Raw genomic sequence first — 15861 nt, forward strand, 5'->3', positions numbered from 1 at the left:
ATACTGGAGTAATTAGCGCTGAAGCTGAGAAGGTGTTAATCCTGGATGTGGGACCCCCCGATCCTTTCCAAACAGAACAGCCCGTTATTGGCCCGATAGAATAAGCTGCGAGGTCAGCAGCTCACAGTGAAATAATGGTAATAGGAGACTCTCAGTGTGGGTTAGTGAGATTTGCTTGTGTGTCCCATTCCCATTCTGTGAGAGCAACAGTGGAAAAGCCAATTCCCATCTTGTCTTGCACAGATTTGGGCATTATGTCTCAGCTCTGGGGATTTCAGCCGGGAGGATTTGGGGATTAACAGAAACTTATCACACATGCTGGGTCACCTAGCAGCCACATGTAGGGGAGATGGGGTACCAAAAAATATGGATTTTCAGCCACACTAGTGGCATGGCTCTATGGGTGGCAGTGTCAGCCAGTCCTCAGGATTGGTCAGTCGGTCAGTAAACCACGTTGCTCTTTTAACAGGCATATAAACACACACACACACACACGCACACACACAAATAAAAAAGACCAAGAGCCCCCAAATTTCTGTAGGCAAAGCACAATCAAGAACTGCCTTAAACGTCTTTCTTTACAAGGGTGTTTACTCCATATAATAATCTTTCAGCAGCTTTAATTCTGTCCATTCTCATCCACAATGTGAAGGCTGATGGTTTTAAGTGCATGACTGGATTTCAAACAAGAATGTCTCGGAGTGAAAACGCTGACACAGAGGTGTGATGACCTTTCTGTTGTTGATATTATTGATGTGGGTTGACCTGGTGGTTCAACAATTTATACTGGTGCATCCGCTGTCTTGTTCTGTCTTTTCTCTCATTTAATTGAAACCTAATATATCTTGAGAAGGAAGCTCTGTCAAAAAAATAAGTAAATAAACAAGCAACCACTGTTCTAAAGAATTCATATGTTCACTGGCTCTTTAGTGTACGCCGAAATATTCCCCATTTCCTCTGCTACACCTCTAGACTCTCATTCATTTTAAATATGAGAGCTGGTGTTTGCATGTGTGCACCCCTCGGAAATCAAATATCTGCCTTCATTCTGCATTCTAGCATAAATATTAAAAGCTTGCTGTTCACAGATGTATGTTGTAAGAGCTGTCACTCTGTGTTTCCATCCCGCTTCACTTCTATTCATTATTCCTTCCTTCCTCTCTTCACTCAACAACATTTCAGAGAAAATTGTCTATCCTACAAAAATATCAGAGCTTTCCAGGAAGTATGACACATTCAATCACCACAGTAAATGGAGAGAAAGGTAGGTGACTGCCTTCGCACCTGTCTCTGTGTCTCTTTTGGTTATCTGAAGGCTGATGCAGATTGAGGGGGGAAATGCAACCACCCTCATCCTTATCACCTATGACTGATTGCTTTCTGCCTGGTGGTGGTCTGCAGCTCTGTGGTGGTCGAACACCCGGATTTCTCACAGTTTCACGATAGACCTCTCACATCTTTTTCCTTTCTCTCATCGTCCTTTTCTTAGTCGTGACATCTGGGATTGCTCAGAGCATTATTCTATGCATGCATGTTAGTTTCACAGATTAACACACAGCAGTAAGCCTCTCTGAGCTGCACATGTGTGTAGTATGGTATGTTGCCATCTCATAATAACAGCTTATCTATTATATCTGTGATCCTGTCATCCTCGGGCAGAGCTGCACGTGGTGAGTAGGGAGAAGCTAAATCACACCGATGGCTATAATGACCAATGATGCTTAACAGAGGGAGACATTTCTAACTGTGTCTCTCGTTCCCTCGTGGCCAACAAATCAATGCCAGCCTGCCCTCAAAATGTCAAGCGACAGTCACCCTAAGGGTTTGACAGACAGACCAGGGTGAGGTTATTTCTTAAATGGCTTCTGCAGAAAGTGGTTGTTCTAATCCGGATGGCAGCCATACATCAGCTCTACCACAGACTGAAAGATGGGTGTGGGTTACATCGCAGGAAACTGTACTGAAAAGTGAGATATGCACCTGAGAGCGAAGGGAGTGTGTGTGAATTTCGATGCGTATCAGGGCACTCAGGGCAGGTTTTATTCTCCTCTACGACACTTTGTTTAGACAACACAGACAGTTCTAATCTTCCTAATTAATTCTGTCTGATGCCGCGGTTTGACCAGATATCCTCAAATCTAATCCAGGTCATTTGGTTCTGTCTCTAATTATTTATTGAGTTTCCTCTGCCTAGAGAAAAAAAAAAGATCAGACCTCGGAAAACCAGTTGATATGCAGAGGAGAGACAAAGACAGACAGAAACAGAGAGAGCGATTCATCAAAGATTTGTAAACACAAGCCTGCTTGATTTTTGCCCTTATGAGACTTCTTTTAGTTTTGCTTTTAGCGTTTTTGAAAACTAATGAGTAGCCTGCCAATTCAACTACTCATCACCTTATTTGAACTTTGTAAATTCTTTTATGAAGTTTTTGCAAAATTTAATCACCCTGACATTTATACATCAGCGGTTCGTTTTAATTCAGCTTTCGATGAGAAATGTGTTGCTATTCTGAGAATCACTCAAGGAGCAATCAGTCAACATTTTGATCATTTCAAGTATTCTTTCTGATGTTATAAAGGCAAGAATGAGTAGGATTTGTTGGGTGCGGTTTGTAAAGCCAAAACTCAAACTTAGTCTCTCCTGCCCAGAAGGTCCCTGCAGATACAGACACTGCCCCAGGCTCCGAGAAGGTCAAAGGTGATGATTGAGAGGGATAACTTTTGTATGAGAGTATAAGGGGTAAAACTAACCTCCTGTGGAACAGAGATTTTCCCACCTTCGGGTGATTGAGTTTGTATGACTGTCTCTCAGCAAATCACAAACTGAAATGAGCTGACTACAGCGGAGCACGTATTCTTATGCTAATAGCTATACTCTTGCATAGCCAGACCTATCTGCACAATGTTGTTTATATAGGTTTTGATGAAAATCCTATCCATCCTGGCTTCAAAATTTTAGGCAATGCAAGATGGACAATATGATACAGCAACTATTTTCAAACACATTTGAATGCAACGACAATGACATAGAATCCTATTTTTTCTCTTTGGTACTCTCTAATTGACTCTGTGCTTCTTATTTAATAGTCTATGGTGTGGATTTTATTTGGATTTCCTCATTAAAATCTACCTGTTGACTTTTACAGTGCTTCCACTTGTTGGATTTTCCTTACTGAGTAGGGCACTATTGCTGGCTTCAAGGCCGATATACACATGACATGTTCAAAATCCCACCAGAGAAAGTCCTTACTATCTGAAATTCAAATTCATCACTAAATTCAAAAATTGCAAACACAACTCAGTGTTTGAAAGCAATCCAGGCTGCCAATTGCAGCTGAGTGTTGATGCACTGAGAAGTGCTCTGGCACTGGAAGACTAAATGTCAGTCAGCTCTGGTCCAAATATGGCTGCCAGATTTGGCAGAGTTTATGGGGTTGAAGACTGGATGGTTTTTGGCTGAGAACGGGTCTCGGTTAGCATCACTCAGGGCTAGCTTTGCGCAAGTGTCAACTCATGGCATCCACCCAAGTCTGGCTCACTCTGGCAGGGCACTCTTTCCAGATCTGGTTCGTGTCAGGGAACCATTTGTGCCGGATTTAGGCCACTGTTGAGCCAACCCATTTTGATTAATTACATACCAACCAACCTGAGTCCTTCTACTCTCAGGCATCTTGATTTCCCTTCTAACAATTATCTCATATTCTGTTCCACTAATGTGTAAATTTATATTTCACTAATTAATGTATTACTCCAAAATTATACAACATGTCCCAACAACGAGAACGATACAGCAAATGCTTTCTGCCCCGAACCGCAGGACCAAATGCCTTCCAAAACTATTTTAAAAAATCAGAGAGGAAGAAGAAGAATTAAATCATACCAAAATGACTTGGTTAAGGTTTTGGAAGATGGTTTGGACCAAAAACAATACCTCACTGGTAAAAAAAATTAGAAATAAACATGACTGTCAGCAGGAAACGGGAAGCAGTCTCCTCTGCTTGAGGTCTGACATTTTTCCATCCAGTCCCCTCTGCTACCTTTCTCTGTGAACTTCGTGACTCTACACCAATGCCATGTTTCCTAATACTTAAAGCTACCAGAGGGATTTGTCACTTAAACATAAATACATGTCATTTTGGGGCATTTGCTGAAATGACTCATGCTGACATTTTTCTTGGGAGACCAACATTTAGAGCATGTGTTTTTGAGCAAATGTTGCCATACTGCAAATATTACACTTGTGTTTTTACAAAATTTTTGAATGACATGTTATGCCAATCCACTTGTAGGCCTTTATGCACATGTTTATTATAGATTTAGCATCCACGCTGGACCATAAAAGTAATTCAAATGAATAAATCTGGGACTACACTTTCTATCTACAGCTCCTCTCATTTCCACCTCCTGCCATCATTAAAGGGAAAAAAAATCAGTAGAACTTCTGAAGTGAAAAACACTTTGTTGATTTCTTTATCTATTTCCAATTAGTTGAACCAATCCAAACAATGTTGTAGGAGAACTGAGGAGGAGTGTGCCTCGAAGAAAACCTCCCCAGCCTCATTCTGGCTCACAGACTACAGCATGATAAAGACATTGTAGTGCTGTCTCCCCGCCGAGCTGGAGGGAGGCCATGACAAACATTTCAGAGGGAAGCTGAAGTCAATACACTGCTGACATCAAAGAGGTGGTACATACTGCCCTATTTCAATACTCACACTACCCCTTAAAACTATTTTTACTCCCCGCATTCATATATCAGCGAACCCTCTGAGTGAGAGTTCTAATGACCCCACATTGAGATAACGTTTGCGGTAAACATCTCCTGAACCGCATCTCTCTATTTCTCACATGGGTAATTTTCAGGGAAGCATTGCTATAATTTGTGAGTTACCATTAATGATGCGCCTTCAGGCTGCATGTTTGTAGCACAAAATCAGCAACAATGAGCTGTGTGTGCATTTTGAAGAAGAGATGTGTGTGTGCATTGCATTTGAATTTTTTTGGATGAAATGCATTTTTATTATTAGGATATAATCCTAACTTCTATTCTTACCATAGTGTTGACATCTTTTTATCTTCTCTCCTGTTGACATGTGAGCACTGTGCATATTGTCTCATTGTGATGATGACATGAAATGTTGTCTTAGCAGTACATTGTATGTATTTGAGTCACCTGAGGTAGAGTTATTTAAGTCTTATTCATGATTGGAGCATGCTGGATCCTGATTTGCCAACCTGCCACAGAAAAAAGTTAAGCAGTCCAACACATTTTAATCTAAATATAGATTCCCTTAAACCTGTTGTGTTTTTTTTTTTTTTTAATCTTTTTATCTCTGCTGTTCGTCTTGGTGCTACATGCACAGCCGCACACACACTAACGCACAAACCATTTGCATCCTGGAGCCTGCCCTGTTCCACACACACACAATTCCCGGTTGTCACTGGCTCATTCATTTAGCAGATTAAGTTTAGCTGCATAACAATAACATCCTGTTTAGTTTATGTTTACAACCTAAAGATGACGCTGTATCTTCCTGGATGTTGAACTCATCTTTCTGCACTTCCCTTTATTGTTCCATCTGAGCAGAAAGATGGATCTAAAAAAACAAACTCTTTCCCCAACACGTACAGCAAGACAATGACAGGGCTGTGTGAGGAGAGACGTGTCAAAAATGGTCCCATCATGCACATCTTTTAGTCCTTTAACATATGGGAATTTCTTTAAGATACAATAAAGTAACCCCACTATAAACAGAGCTACTCACACTGCATGTGTCCTGTTGAAACGTGAATGAAATCACGCAAATCATGTTCACTTCACAAGACTGTGCCTCGAAATCTGCAGTAAACGAAAATGAGCCAGTGACTTATACATTTTAACAGTGATTTGTGTTGCCTGCTCACCCTCCTGTGTGTTGTGAACCGTGCTGTCAGCACTCTCTGCCGCCGTGGACAGGCACCAGACGCGGAGAGCGAAGATCAGAAAGGCAAAGTTCCTCCGCCGCCTCCAGGTTCTCATGATGCCCGGGCTCGGTGGGGTGAAGCCGGGGGGAGGGGAGGGGAGGGGGGCAGGAGGGAAACCACTCCGGTCAGACCGCGTTATAAATGCAGCACGACCAGACACTTGACACGGGGGACAGGGTGGATATACAGGTCAAAGCGGTTCACGGTGGTGTAGTGGGAAAAGCCGGTGAGGGGAAAAACAGCTTCACCACCAAGAGTCCAACGAGATGCGGCAGGCTGTCATTTCAAGACAGAAGCTGTCAAAAACTTTTCCTTCCGACACCAGACGTCTGGCGGGCGGCGGTCTGGGGAAAAACGTACAAACACATGTGTTGGCTCAATGTGTCTCCTGTGGAGGGGTTGCTCTTGTTATAGAGGTAGAGCAAGCCGCGGTAGAAAAGACAGAATGAGAGGATGATGTTGGAGAGTAGTGAAGCGGGCTTGTCATCTCCTCTCGTACCGGAGCAGCCACACTTTGCCATGTGCGAGTCAGACTCCGCTGGGTCCTAAACCCGGACATATTATAGCAAGTTCAATTAGCTGGAAACCAAATCTGATTTTGGGATTAAACATTTACCATATTCACCTATTTACCCACTTCCTAAACCCCAGTCCAAATGCACACCAACAACCATTAAGGATGTATAATTATCTGCTGACCTCCCACAGCTAGCATAACGTTAGCATACTCAGCTAACGAACGTTAAGTATGTAAATCGCACGGACCACAGGCAAAGAGTAATAAACTAGCTGGTGTTCACGCTGCAAATTTAGAGAAAAACTAAACACGTTCTGTTCTTTCGGTTTTCATTTATTTACTTCAAAAATATAAAGGTATTTCTTAGTCATACAAACAGATAACGTTACCCCATCTTCCTTTCGTTCGTGTTAGCTCGTTAGCTGGTAGTCATGTAGCTAGCTACATTTTTTCAAACAACTTTATTAAAAGAACAGTAAAGAACGTGACAACTAAAGTACGGAAGCCCTAAAGAGCCATGCATTCATACATTTTATTTCCTCCGTTTTCCCGTGATAACTGACCAGCTACGAGGTCCCGGGGCGTCTCCATAATCTCAGGCCTATCATATCACAGACATTATCTCGAGATCTCGAATTAATTATATCATTATCTCGGGAAAACAAAGTTTCGTTATCTCGAGATCTCGAGAAAATTATCCCGTTATCTCGGGAAAACGGCAGTTGTTATTTCGAGATAATAACTCGAGATCTCGAAAAAACAAATGAAATTAACTTGTTATCATGGGAAAACGGAGGAAATAAAATGTACGAATGCATGGCCCTTTAGGGCTGCCGTACTTATGTATGTTTATTGTACAATTGTAGTTTTTTCCCCCCCTTATCTGCTTTTGATAACGACCTGTATTTCTTTTTTGCTGCAAACCCTGTTCATTAGTACGTTCATGCTGTTCATGCTATTTCAGCCTGTGTCAGGCCTTGATGAAAAGATATGTGACGCGGTGATCGATATGCTCCTGCTCCTCTGACATTGCTACACTGAATGATGTTTCCTGCAATGATTTAATATACTACACTATCGTTTTGTTTTCTCAAGATCTCAAATTAATTATATTGTTATCTCGGGAAAACAAATTTATGTTTTCTCGAGATCTCGAGTTATTATCTCGAAATAACAACTGCCGTTTTCCCGAGATAACGGGATAATTTTCTCGAGATCTCGAGATAACATAAATTTGTTTTCCCGAGATAACAATATAATTAATTTGAGATCTTGAGAAAACAAAACGATAGTGTAGTATATTAAATCATTGCAGGAAACATCATTCAGTGTAGCAATGTCAGAGGAGCAGGAGCATATCGATCACCGCGTCACATATCTTTTCATCAAGGCCTGACACAGGCTGAAATAGCATGAACAGCATGAACGTACTAATGAACAGGGTTTGCAGCAAAAAAGAAATACAGGTCGTTATCAAAAGCAGATAAGGGGGGGAAAAAACTACAATTGTACAATAAACATACATAAGTACGGCAGCCCTAAAGGGCCATGCATTCGTACATTTTATTTCCTCCGTTTTCCCATGATAACAAGTTAATTTCATTTGTTTTTTCGAGATCTCGAGTTATTATCTCGAAATAACAACTGCCGTTTTCCCGAGATAACGGGATAATTTTCTCGAGATCTCGAGATAACGAAACTTTGTTTTCCCGAGATAACGATATAATTAATTCGAGATCTCGAGATAATGTCTGTGATATGATAGGCCTGAGATTATGGAGACGCCCCGGGACCTCGTAGCTGGTCAGCTATGTAGTTAACGACGACATAAGGCTCACTTAGACTGTGCCGCTGATATAGCTGAAGCTTTGCTAACCTCTTTTTAGATTACGCACACTAATGTGTATATTATCTGTAATAGCAAGGCATAATGCTATTTCAGCCTGTGTCAGGCCTTGATGAAAAGATATGTGACGCGGTGATCGATATGCTCCTGCTCCTCTGACATTGCTACACTGAATGATGTTTCCTGCAATGATTTAATATACTACACTATCGTTTTGTTTTCTCAAGATCTCGAATTAATTATATCGTTATCTCGGGAAAACGGCAGTTGTTATTTCGAGATAATAACTCGAGATCTCGAGAAAACAAATGAAATTAACTCGTTATCACGGGAAAACGGAGGAAATAAAATGTATGAATGCATGGCCCTTTAGGGCTTCCGTACATAAGAACTATAGATTATGCTGTAATACATTTCCAAAATCACATTTGCATACATAGGCCTAGGCTATACATAATTCATATGACGATCTCATCCAAAATATTCCTTTCTGGGGCAGCAGCTCAAAACATATTTATTTATTTTGGGTAGAAAGTTACAATTCTGCCATTGTGAGATACTGTATTTGCCCAAAAGACACAATCATTTTAGCAAATTAAAGATGTTGGTGTTGTTGTCAGCCTTTATCAGACCGTACATTCTCAGAGAGTGAACAAAACATTACAACCTTTCCCAGAAGATACAGTTTAGCACAACTTATTCATGAATTTGTCTTCTTCTTCTTCTTCTTCTTCTTCCTCCTCCTTTTCTTCGGTTGTTACACATACACATGCTGTATAGTGACTAGTGTAAATTAATTGTATCAACTGGAGGCCAGTCATAATAACAAATCTTTCTCCAACCACTGTGGATGGAGGCGTATCACTGCAAATCAAAACATTCATTCATTAATTGTAGATATAACAAATTGCAAAACATAGGCCTATGATACACTCAATGAGAACTTTGATTTATGTCAACTTGTTTCAGTTCCCCATGTCCCTTTGGCTCAGTCTCAACTGCTTTCTGGTGTGCTAAAATGTCGTTTTTGTTTTTGATCAAGTGTGTCCGCAGTGGATTAAGATGATGGACTCCTCTCCAAACTCACTCCTCTAAGATGTGATGGATGCTGCCTCAGAGACACAGCCAAGTAAGATACAAAAAAGCTTTGAAAAGGGCACTTCCCTAGACAGTTACCTACTTTGACTATGGCACTGCTCGAGATGTAATTGCTGGAAAATGTAGTGTGAAACTGAAATAATGAGTTGTGTAGACTGAAATCTATGCGTGTACGCTGATGGGATTACAAGCTGACATTTGAAAAATGTTAAGCTTTTAACCTGTTGAACCCTTTACTAAAAGTTTCGTCTTGAAAACTTTGAGCCATTGTTTGAAATAACGTTGCGTGCATCTACGCTTGTCTGCACAACGCGCCTGTGTCACGACTGAGGTTTGTAATGTTGAGATTAAATAAAAAGCACTTCATGATTCATTTTCAGTGGGAATATTGTGTATTTGAAAAATGATTCAGCAATCAAATGGTGAGTCAAACCCCATTTTGCAATTGTGTCTTCTTTCTCCCTATCTCTGTGGCCAGACTCTCTCACACATACACACACATACACAACAAACTGTCATCACCATGGCCTCATCTGTGTTTTGTGCAGGCTACCTGGTCTGGTTTAGTCTAATCTTTTTTAGTGTGTGTACGCTGCAGGCAAAAAAGTCACAGATGTCTCGGCGCAGGCATCGGTTCACAGCACATCTCCACTGAGGCTACAAAGCGCAAGGAAAAGAGGAAAGTTGCAGTGGTTTGTCTGAGCTGACTTTGATAGAGTTGTTTCCTTTAAGTCCTGCAGTGTCTTAGTGTATCTTCATCTTCTCTCTGAAGAGTTTTATTCTAATGTTGTTCACTCGTTCCCAATTTCAATGCCCGCATACAGCCAATATTGTAGACTTTTTACATTGATGTTATAATCCCAATCCTAGAACCCAAAGCCACTCCTGGAAAGAGATGTCCATGAGGCTAGATGTTCAGATTATATGAGAGCGAGGGAAATGACTAATGAGTAAACACTTACAATATGTGGCTATGCTTCAGTGTACACAATTAGCCGTGTAATCTCAGACAGCATTCTCCTTTCTTAGCCAGACATATCAGCGCCACCCTCAGGGCATCCTGAGTCAGTCAGAAGCCAGTCGAGGGGGCATCGGAGCACATAGTTCACATTATGGGGAGATAGCAATGTGACATATAGACACATGATGCCTCGGAGAGAGGGAGGCTGACTGACAGGAGGCTTTCTCCTCGTATACAACTGCCTGTCAGTCCGTGCTCATCATCTGGAACCGGCCTACATGGCAGGAGAGCAGTTCTCCCAGGCGGATTATTCTTTAAAATGGCCTTGCTGGCACGAGTAAGGTCACTGGATAAAAATACAGTTTGCTACATACAGTAATTTGCTAGAACCTTGCAGTACATGTCATCTGGTCAATCATTTTCATAATGGAGGACCTAGCATTTTGTTTGGGATTTTAAAACACTGTATGCATTTACTCCAGAGCAACACGCTCACCAAAAGTCTACCACAACAGCATGTGTTTGTACAGCGTGTGCGGCACATGTCCTTCCCCTGTTCTCTCTCCATCCCAGCAGGCTCTGTTTAAATGCCACAGAGATGTCAGTCACCTTTACAGGCTATATGTGGACTGCAGTCCCAGGCAATGCTCAGAAGTCTCCTCTCTTATTACAATGTCATCTCTGGTTTGGAGCTCGCTGTGACAAAGGCCCCTTTCACAGCCGATGCGCGTCTCCTGAGTTCGATTAGCTTGGAATTCCACTGTTCCGGATGGGAGGCTCCGGAGGCCCCGAGGCAGACGTGAAGCCAATGACGAAACATACTTCTCCCCTCTCCCACTTTAGAAACACCTATGGTACCGTACCAATGACAGAGTCAAGGTGCTTCGCTCAAAGCATTGAGACTCAATTTCCTGGAAAATGACACTTTGACTCTGCAGAATGTCCTTGCAATACTTTTATTTCATTTTGGGATACATTAGAGGAAAATTAGAGTGTACATAAGGGATCAAATCATCAGGAAATAAATGGGTAAAATTATGATTAATCTGCATTGCATTTTATAACTGGCTGGTAAAACATTGCAATGTCACTGATTTGAAGTATGTAAGAATTGGCCACCTGTCAAATTCATACTTAAACAATGGGGGCAGCAAATCACAAGAGTAACTGCTAATTGCTTCTAACTGCAGCAGCCATTAGTTAGTTAGCTTATTTCGCAATACAGCTGGCGCTCCAGGCTCTGAGCTTGTTACACCAGGGGAGTGTTGTTGTTGTTTACACAGCTAGCAAAGGAGCCGTGGACCACCAGGAGGAGGGCGGGGCTAGCTGGTGAGCATGCTAACTTCAGTACACAGCACTTAGTCGTCTTTGACACAACATCAAAACTGATGTTTCTTCACGTTCTATTGATCATTTTAGTTAATGTTTGAATGCTTTAAAATTAAAATTCTTACATATTGCACCTTTAACATTTTAAACTGTCAAACCCTAATTTTATAGGTGAGGAGGTTGAGGTTCCTCAGTGTCTGCACACAACAACAATTAACTTGATAGCCCTAAACATATTTTCCAGTTATCATTGCTTAATAAAACTGCTTATTTTGCCATAATTTGCTATTGTGGCATAAGCAGGAATATCAAATCAAATTACATAGATAAATGCCGGTGAGAAATAAAAAAAACACTGCTCTAAATGTGTCCATGATAACTGCAAAAGCTTGTTGACAATGCCAGCAAAATCTAACTTTTGTTTCCGGTTGCATTACATCGCAGGATGAAAGAAGACACAACAGGAATATATATGCACATGTCATGGCGATGATTTGTATAGAAGATAAACTGCATTACATACACAGTCATATTTAATGTACATGGAGAAAAACTGAAGAGTCATGGTTGATGAATTACTGTAACCCCATTTATCTCTGCAGGATCTGGTCCAGAAGTCTCTGCAAAACAACAAGAACAACAATGTTACAGATAAGTTCTTTCCCCCATCACAAGCACATCCATCAGCGCCAAGAACTCCCCTTCTTCAATCTCTTAAGAGCAGCTCTGCATCACACAGCAGTGACTCCCGCTGCTAAATTGGCTTTCACTTCCATCAGCCTCACCCCTAAGGTGTCCAAGCCCAGGTAGGGAGGAATAATTTTCACTTGCTATCTGACCACCCTGCTATGCAATCACCCTCCTCTCACAGTAACTTCCCAACAGCTGGAATCTAATTTCAGCCAGCATTCAAAACCACCCACCCTCTACCCCGCTCTATCAGACCCCACTATGACTCTTCTCTGGGCTCTACTTCTCTGTGTGTGTGTGTGTGTCGGAGACTTTCTGACAAAAAATGAGGCCTCTAAAGCACACACGGCTCAGTGTTTATCGGGGAGGAACACACTCCTTTTCTCCCAATCTCGCTGTGGTTGAGCCGGGCTAATAGCTTCATTTGAGAGGTGGTGAGGTCACACCAGCAGCATAACAGTCGCGCCAGCTCCATTTCCCCAAGAAATACAATATTCTTTCAGAGACACATTTGACGTCACACTACGCTCAGTAGCTGCCGGCCGGGTCAGTAAACCACACAATGCTGATTTCAGTGGTGGAATATGACCAAGTACATTTACTTAAGTGCTTTTACCTGATGGCTATTTGCTGTTTAAATCAGTTTTTTTGTCTTTATTGATTTATCATAAATGTTATGATTATCTGCTTTGCAAAAAAAATTGTAACAGTACAAGAGCTGTACTTCTACTCCACTATGTCCCAGAAGCAAATGTCATATTTATTACTCTGCTGCATTTGTCTGACAGCTTTAGATACTTTTCAGATTAAAATACCCTTCCTGTCCAGTGAAAATCATGTATCTCCATTATTTATTTTGACAAAGTGAAGGCTTATATGTTCCTGTATGGGTTGAGGAAATTCTAAAAACTTCTTTAAGCTATATGAACTATTCAAAAACTCTCTTGGATTAGCTTTTAAATACATTGTCACAACGCTGTTTTTGCTTTTTGAGCTCATTTCAGAGACGTGGTTCTTACAGGAGAGTGATGCCACAAACACATGATGATCTTATTGAATACGATGCATTGCTATTGATTAAACTAGTCAACAGTGTATAAAGTAGTTAAAAGTGGTCCTACCTTTGACATCTACAGCAGTAAAAAACACATTAATGCAGAAGCAATATTAATCTAAAAATATAGTAAAGCAATCTTTCTGCAGAATGTTTATTTTTTTTTACTTTTGATACTTTAGTACATTTTGCTGATAAAACTTTAATATATACTTTAACTTTAACTATAATATTTTGAATGCACTTTTACTGTCGATTTACTGTTTCCTTAAAAAAGAAAATTTGTTTGAGGGCTGAGGTTTAAACATTGAAATACATAAAATAAAATAAAAACATTCACACACATTTTCTCTTCCGTTCTCTCCCTTTCTCTCACACACACTGAAGACGCCGTGGTTGTGTAATTATCTGAGACATCTCTTCGCATCTCACCTGACTGACAGTGAATTCATTGGTGGGTTCGGTTATAATGAGAGAGTGAGTGAAGCTGAATGGATCTGTCTGACATCGCACGCCCTAAATATATCACTCATTTGCAACATGCCCCACACTGTTGGAGGATGTCATTACTGCCTGTTAAAGCAGGTCCTATGCATCATGTCAGCAGGGCTTAGAATAAGTAGTATCCTAATACTGAATTAATACTGTGTGAGGTTTGGTTTGTACAGTGCTGAAAGTCAGTCAGTTAGTAATGCAGGAAGGCTGTAGTTTTGGCACGAGTCATAGGAGAAGGTGAAGGTAAACCTTAATGTTGAATGCACATTTATTTGGAGGATGGTCCGGTGTGATAGATGACAGAGGGTCTGGCTTTAGCAGTCAAACAGTGACCTCTGCTGGCAACAATCAAACCATGTTTCATTGTATTTTCATTAACATCCTTATATACAGAGATTTCCTTTTGATTTACCCATAACACTTAATTTACACATAATGAGAATGTGTCTTTTAGATGTAATTTAATTAACCTACAATAACTCAAAAAATCAAGAACTGGATAAACTTCTAAAACAATGTATTATCTACACGTCTGTTGTATTTGGTGTATTAATGTGGATATTCGTTATTAGGTCTAGCTTGCACAAATGTTATTTTGTTTGCTCACATGCTGTTTAATTTGATATTTATTGTGTCTGTCTTTTAACATCTGGGGTCCATTGTCCATGTGTCCCCTGGATTGGTAAGTTTAGATTTGCATATAAATCCATTCAAAACAAATCAGAAAGAGATATATTAAAATATGGTTACCATAAAATATACCTGTTTTGTACATTTCTTTTTTTTAAAATTATTTATTATTAATTTTTTTAAGGCTTTTATTGAAGGGACAGGCGAAGAGTGACAGGAAAAAGAGAGATGGTGAGAGGATGAAGGGCAGCAAAGGGCCACAGGTGGGATCCGAACCCTGGGCCACTTCAGTGAGGACACAGCCTCTGTACATGGGGTGCACTCTCTACCAACTGAGCTACTGGGGTGCCCCTAATAAACATTTCTTATCCCCACCCACAGTTCCAAGATGACCGCGGTGAGCCTTGTTTAGTGGAAGGTGAATCATCTGAGATGGCTGTAATATTGTATTTTTAACACTAAGAAGAAAGTTGCACCTAACCGCTGCCCACCTCCTGGGTGACAAACGAGTGTGACAAGACCACAGTGACTAACATCTACACACCTCCTCACAAAAAACATTTCTTGCAAAGAGCATTCAGATTTTAAAATGAGACCCTGGTGCAGTGTTAAACAGCATGAGATGCCTTCAGAACACAGTTAAAAAACTGTGTTTGGGATTTTAAGCTTCCTTTGCCGCGTGATTGTATGTGTTTCTTCTTTTTCTTGTGAATAATCAGTGTTTTTAACTGATGTTTGCACCAAAAATAAGTCACAAATCTACCTTTTTAAAGATGTCTGCTCGCAATCTGTTGGTTTCTGACACAGCTCTCTTTTTCTCCTCCTCCTTCTTCTTTGTCACCTCTGGCAGCTTGTTGTAAATCCTACAGACGCACACACACACACAAAAAGGCAAATTCATACATGGCAGGAGAAAATGGTTTTAGAAGTCTGAGGGTGGCACTGGCATACTCGAGACAAGGTTTTATCTAAGCGAGACCACAGCCGGCAAAAACCTGGATCCACTGATAAAGAGGTCTCACACAGACTCCTTTTTCACTCCCACAACTACAGCCAATTTGTTAACAGATCCTCCAAGTCAGATAGTGTCGCTTTTGAAAAAAATTACAATGGGCAGCCATCATCTGATCAGGTGTGCCTTTCCAGATAAGGCGAGGAAAAAAAAAAAGAAAGAGATAAGGTATACAGAGGGTAGCTGGTATCTCCTGTCAAGACATTTGGGCATCAAACATCTATTGTATCCATACTGTATGTGGGTGTGTGAGTGGTGCATCATG

General features: G+C 40.8%; 1 protein-coding gene across 1 annotated transcript in view; it reads right to left on the reverse strand.

The window, feature by feature from the left end:
• adam12b (ADAM metallopeptidase domain 12b) overlaps nt 1-6271 on the reverse strand; it is an 83907-nt gene extending 77636 nt beyond the window's left edge. The window contains exon 1 of the mRNA XM_073481891.1: nt 5905-6271. Within this exon, the coding sequence (XP_073337992.1) occupies nt 5905-6019 (115 nt within the window). The 5' untranslated portion in view covers nt 6020-6271. The remainder of the gene's footprint in view (nt 1-5904) is intronic.
• Between the last annotated feature and the right edge of the window lie 9590 nt (nt 6272-15861).

The sequence above is a fragment of the Pagrus major genome, chromosome 15 (genome assembly GCF_040436345.1).
Source record: "Pagrus major chromosome 15, Pma_NU_1.0".
NCBI lineage: Eukaryota > Metazoa > Chordata > Actinopteri > Spariformes > Sparidae > Pagrus > Pagrus major.